The sequence below is a fragment of the Rhodnius prolixus genome, unplaced genomic scaffold (genome assembly GCF_049639745.1).
Source record: "Rhodnius prolixus isolate KJV_2025 unplaced genomic scaffold, Rpr scaffold_3, whole genome shotgun sequence".
NCBI classification, from domain to species: Eukaryota; Metazoa; Arthropoda; class Insecta; order Hemiptera; family Reduviidae; genus Rhodnius; species Rhodnius prolixus.
Window position 1 is genome coordinate 19,995,582 of NW_027411603.1, and position 6,681 is coordinate 20,002,262.

At 30.5% G+C, this 6,681-nt stretch overlaps 1 protein-coding gene across 1 annotated transcript; it reads right to left on the reverse strand.

The window, feature by feature from the left end:
• Positions 1-1,711: 1,711 nt before the first annotated feature.
• LOC141452380 (tRNA-uridine aminocarboxypropyltransferase 1) lies at positions 1,712-6,498 on the reverse strand. The gene is made up of 5 exons (XM_074124463.1): positions 6,197-6,498; positions 5,984-6,124; positions 3,765-3,838; positions 3,030-3,130; positions 1,712-2,836 (listed from the first exon to the last, which is right to left on the reverse strand). The coding sequence occupies exons 1-5, from the start codon at positions 6,383-6,385 to the stop codon at positions 2,499-2,501; spliced, it is 843 nt and encodes a 280-aa protein (XP_073980564.1). The 5' UTR covers positions 6,386-6,498; the 3' UTR covers positions 1,712-2,498.
• Positions 6,499-6,681: the final 183 nt, after the last annotated feature.

Genomic DNA, 6,681 nt, shown 5'->3' on the forward strand with positions numbered 1-6,681 from the left:
ACAAAGCAAGCCCACTCTGATATTTGTATTAAGTGAATACGTTCCGCTTATGTTGCGTTATGTCTACTACAGGATGTTATTAAAGCAGTCAACTAAGTCAAAGGCAGTTTCGATAAAGGAAAGAAAACAGTAGATTGTTGTTTCTCACTGAGTAGGTGGCCAAAAAGTGCCTGTTTAAATAAATTTATTTACTCGTACTATCCTCTTCGATTCAGGTCTTCAGTTTTTACTATGTTACTGTTAATTTGATTTATTTAAAAAAATATACAGCTTATTTCACCAACAAATTTAATTACATAAATCTGCAGTTTTAAGTTGAACTTAATTAATTCGGTTCTACCTGATGGGCCTCCATACAGTCATAATTACTCAAACACTGTATCAATAGATGATAAAATTTGAATGTATGATAATATATCAATGTGATATTACTGTTTTGAGTTTGTGTGCTTTTGAGACGAAACTTCTATACAGAAAAAGTTGAGGACAAAGAGGATTTAGCCAATTTATAGGTTTATTAAAGACAGAAAAACATTATGATGTTTTAACAATTGCGAGCATTGGAATACTTTCCGTTCAGACTTTAATAAAAGTCTTTATAAACATTACGGCTAAACAGAAATGGGAACTCTATTCTGAATTAACGGTATAGTACAAATGTTTTTTAAAAATATTTCTTTCAACTTATAGGGGTGCAGCGCAGATTTAATGCAGTCACAACTCCCACACTCTACTAAAGATAAGATTACAAATAGTTGAACGTGGGTTACTTAAGGTTGCTGCTGATTATAGGAGAGCAAGAGATTCTCAACAATATACTGTTCATTATTCATTCTTTTCGCTGAATTACTTTTTATTGATATGTGTAATTAAAATTTGATTGTCTCAATCTTGTATTAAGTTTTTCGAGTTAAGTTCACACTAAAATGTGTTATCAACATTTACCCCAAAAATTAGTGGTAAAGTTGGGCTCTTCATATAATTTTTGGTCACAATCATCAATATTATTTTATTTATGAGCACAGTTGATCGTAATGTTATTAAAAAAGTCACTGTATTCAGGTAATTGTCCTGTAATCAAAAAAGTAATTTGAAAAAGATTTTAAAAGTACACCAGTTTCTGCTGTACATTATAAATAAGACGTTATATACCTCTTGCTCAGATTTAGTTGTCATCACATTATGAGTTACATAAAAGCATTTATTTTGCCAAAAAAGTTATTCTTCTAAAAGGTTAAAGGGTGAGAAGGGCTAGTTTGACCCTCGATTCGGCTCTTTGGAGAGTAAAAATCCACTCCTTCTTACTTTCTCCAGAAACTTTTAAGTCTAATCAAACAGGCAGGGTCAGAGAGGGCTCTCTAATTAGTGGGTGCCTCAGTAGACTCTCTGGGTCGCAGTGATCTAGGTTTTTGTTTTGACCGATCCTCGTAAAATCTAATCTAAGGGGTAATTTACTCGAGGTCTGATATTTTGTAATATCTATCAAATAAAGTTTTTCTTAACAAAAAAAAAGTTTAGTACCATTTTTAATCTTACTTTTCGTTACTGATTTTATGTTTGATAGATTGCGTGCATGATAAGTTTGCATACAATCTCATTAACATAGAAAAGATGTACTAGTTTTCATTGAAAAAACATTATATTTTCCATCGATTATTTCTGTTAAAATAATTTTTTATGGTTTATACTTTTATTCATGAAAGATTTTGAATGTCAATCAAAAAGTAAATTTTATTTACATTTTAAAATGTTAACTTAGTTTTCAAATGTTGTATCAATTACTTGAAAACTAAATTGGACAATGTTTTCTAATAAATTCTTTACCAGGTAATGTTTGATGTAATATTAAATTGGTGCCATTCATTCATACCAGTTCGCAAAAAATAAAAATAAACTGAACATTTCATTCAAACATTCCTAAAACATTAGATATTATAGCATCTTAAAAATAATATACTTTTTTTTTTTAATTAGAAAAGAAAGCGTTTTCTAACAAATTTTTACAGCTCCGGAAAGAACTTAATAGCGAAGTCTCACAGCACTAAATAAAATGATGTTATGAAACAGTTATGACGATGTAGCTTAAAGTTAAACGCCACAAATTTTACACTACCCTGAAGATGGTAATAGATTTACTGAAACGTTGGTGAGATGAAACAAAAATGTTTGAATTTATTGATTGACCTTAATACTCCAAAAATTATCAATTAACAACGGTCGAAAACCAAAATTATCATTGAAATAATGAATAAATTGGCTGTTTGGCCGCAGTGCTCTCTGATTATTGAGTTCCAAAAAGCGAGTTAATAAAGTTTCTGATTGAACAGCGGTTTTGTTTTTCTTTTTTTTAGCCCTTGCTTAGAGTACTTTAATCAACATTACGATACAATTCCGTGTATTCATATATTTTAATCTATTTTGCAATTTATATACTAATACCAACAAGATCTTTGAAGTCAAGTAAAAAAATTAAATAAATCACAGCTTTTTAACTTTTATTATTCCAATGGTCTCTTGTAAGATTTTAATGACTCATGATCATATAAGCTGTGAATTTTATCATACATAAAACGAAAAAAGAATAACAAATTATCAAATTTGTTAGAATTAGTTTCAATTTTACTATCAACAATTTTTGTACTACTACTATTTACAGTACAATCATCTTTTGACTCCTCTTTGAATGACATATCATGTGCAAGTTTTTTCATGACTATCTCATATTCCACAAAAAACTGATGGATAGCTTCAATAGTAGACAAGTGCCATCTAGGAACTCCATTCTGATGTCTCCAGAACTGTGTTATTCTTTTCTTTAAAACGACGCATGGTAATTCTTCATATGAAATTAATAATAAATTTATATTAATTAGAAGAGACTCATAAAAACATTATGGGTAAACTTAATCTGCAGTACAATTTAAAAATAGAAATTTATTAGAATTATTAGTAAAGAAATTATCCTGACAATCAAAAACACAAATATATTATTACAAAAAAAATTACAATAAAATAAAATCGGTACTTACTGAATAATCTAGGATCCTTGTAAATGCCACGACTCTGATTCCAAGTTGAGTCAATGAAAACCACACGTGATAATTTCACATCAAAATTTTGTTCCTCCTTTCTGTGAAATAGGATGAAAAAAGTACGCATTACATTAGGGTCTTCAGTCGCACCTATGTATCTCTCATTATTGACATCTCTTAAAAAAATATCTACAGGAATTTCTCTAAGTACGGTTTTCATGGAATTTTAGCAACATATTTACTTAGTGATAATGTCGTTGAAAACCACTACTCAAACACTATCCTACCTAAAATATAATTTTACGAAAAACGTTCCAAGCAAAAGTTATACGTATTTATGAAGAATTTTATTTATTCTGTCATTCTGAAGTTACGTCGTTCTTTTAGCTCGGTTTTAAGGTTGATTGGTGTAGCACAAGCATTTTTGTTCTACTCAGTCGGTACAAATTCTCCCTTCAATTCTGATTAGCATTTAGACAGCCTAATGAGCAAGCTGATCCGCTATTCCAATTATTCTAACTATCATACTCCTCTTATCCAGTAGGCTAACCAGTATTATTCTTTTCCTTGATTGTATTTATGTTTTTTATTTAAATATCCTTACATTGACATGCTATAATACATATATTAATTGTGAACTAATGACTTTTCATTAATTAGAACAAAACTACCAAATTCCCTAATGCAACCAAATTATTAAAAATAATAATTCAATACAAATTAATACCTTACCCATTACTAAATGCCAGGGATTGAGTCAGTTCCTCTATAGTGACAGCATTTGGTGATGGAAACACTAAAATTGTCTGAAATAGACAAATAATTATTCGAAACTTCGTAATAGTACAACTATAATTGAATTACATATTACATTATAAATCTGACAAACATGCTCTAAAATACCACCTGGAACACGTAACAATATTATCATAAAGTAATTTTGCAAGTTTAGGCATGATTCCTAAGCTTTTAGTACAAATAGTCAATGTTCATATGCACTAAGATTTAATATGCCAAAGACGTGTGATCATTACTCATCATCATTCCAACGTATAAAAGATAATATCTTACTCATAATAATATCTTAATATAATAAGGTAATATCTTCGGGACTTAATTTACTAACAGTTTATGAACTTTGTCAAATACAATCTCTATAACAAAAACTACAAAATTTCAATAACTTGTTTAAAAGAATGCTCACCTCTACATACTCCATTGAATGAATGTTAATAATTTTATTCAATTTTTTTTAAATAAAACTCATCAGTTTAAGTTCATTCTCTAATACACTTTATGTGAAGTGTATATTATACGAAATAATTAATCTAGGTTAATATTAAATAATATAGTTGTCTTCAAACCATTAAAATCGCAAAAAAAAAAACGGAGAGATATAGAGGTTTGAAATTTGAACGATTTACCAACCCTCCAAAATTTAACCTTTTGTATCTCAATAACTATTATCACTAAAACAATGCTATTTATATCAGTTATAGTGCAGACTTTTCTCCACAATTTGGTAAAGAAATCATTGAATTCGGAACAATAGGAAGAGAGGTATAGATGTTAGAAATATGAACGATTTACAAAACCTCCAAAATTTAACCTTCTATATCTCAATAACTATTATCACTAGAACAATGCTATTTATATTAGTTATAGTGCAGACTTTTCTCCACAATTCGGTTAAGAAATAATTAAATGCGGAACAATAGGAAGAGAGAAGAGAGGCTCATGATGCAGCGACAACTGCTAAAACAATGCTACACACCTTCCTGATTTGTTGTTTATTCTTCACATATACATCTGCATGTAACCTATTGATGCGGTCTACATCAGTTGTGCGACAATAACTTCCAGCTCTTTTCATTTTTCTCTCACTAGTTGAATAAGATGGAAAAGCGATACAGCACGAAAATTTTTAGGTAAACATTCAGCAATGAAAAAGTTTCGTTGCATCGATGAAAGGAGGGAATAGTTCGCAAACACTGTCCACAAACCCCTTATATTTTTTTCTTCGCTCAAAAATTAGACATGTTCCAGTTAACGAGAATACTATTGCTAACTACTTATCAAAACTAGTTGTAATATCGTCCTTTGGGTCCCGGGTTCGAATCCAGCAGCTGACCCTTAGATTTTCTCTTCCTAGGAGCTTCTTACAGCTCACTGTCCGGTGATGGACAGTGTTGTCTGTAACGAGAGAACACTGTCCGGAGGCCGGCAGTGCACTGGAAAAAGCTCCGGGCGCTAATGACCTCAGCTGTTGATGCGCCAAAAAAAAAAAAAAAAAAAAAAAAAAAAAAAAAAAAAAAAATATCGTCCTTTGACATAGCTGTAATCGCCAAACAATAGGAGTCAGATTAGGAAATATTAAATCATCCAGAGCAGACATCCCTAAGATTTGTCAAGAAAACGGTACCGAAACGGACTCAGCGAAAATAGTCATTTGTTCTTCGTGAAAGTCTTATAGCTGTGTTTCACTTTCTGCAGGACTTATCAACGATTTATTTGACCTTATATTATGAGAACAGTTGTGAAGAAAAGTGTGTACCCCACGCCTACATTCAAAGAGCTGTCACAACACTTTCAGTGTTTTTTTTTTCAATACATCAAAATATGAGATGAACTTTCTGAGCAGCAATACAGAACAGAAGTCAATAATTAAATTACAAAATATTTATAAATAAATGCTAAAGACTATTTCGTCATGACTATTTCATCATTTTGCGTGAAAACAAAAATATTTTTAGAATAACACTACTATAAGAAAAGAAGTGAGGACTAGTAATTTACCACATGGAATGTTCGACTTCGAAACGGATATATTCCGCCGAAACTCTGAACAGAAAATGAAACACTCTCCCTATTATATCTTCTACTTCGAGAATAAATTGAAAGCAAAAATATTCTACAAGAATTAATTGTAGAAACTTAATAGAGCTGCTTACCTTCTCCAAAGTGTCGTAACTGGGAATGGATGGATAAGTGTAAACGGTAACATCATCAGGACATAAAACTGCAGCATGTACAGCAGTACTTTTCCCATCAATTTCTCTGGCATGTTTTATGATGTCAACTTTAAATGGCAACTAAAATAACAATATGATAAGAGATGCAATTTGGGTAAGGAAACAACACAAAATTAATATGTTAACAAATACCTTAATATGAGGAACATAATCTTTTATCTCAAGGACTGGTAAATAACATGTGTAACAAAAATATTTTCGAGATTTGTTACATTGTGGACAAATAGTTCGCTCACCTACTTGATGTAAATTAATCCAACTTTCTGAAATATTCAAGTTCTCAAACGGATTCTCATCGTTAACTAAACTCTTGGAGACCATTAAGGTGATTAATCCAATTTTTTTTTAAGGAATACGAAGCAACATCTACCTGTATCTGCCCCGACAGTTTGGTCAAAAACGTGATAACCTTCTTGTTAACCTTACCTCCCATTATCGTAACTGAAAACTAACTGATCAGTGATCATTTTAACTATAAAATAATATTTCCAGACAGAGCTCGGTTAAAAATTTTATTCTTATTAAAACTCAACAAATTCTTATTTAAACTAATGTACGAAAATTAAACAAATAAAAGTGACCATTGCAAAAAATGTTAAAAGTTTTTTTTCAAAAGT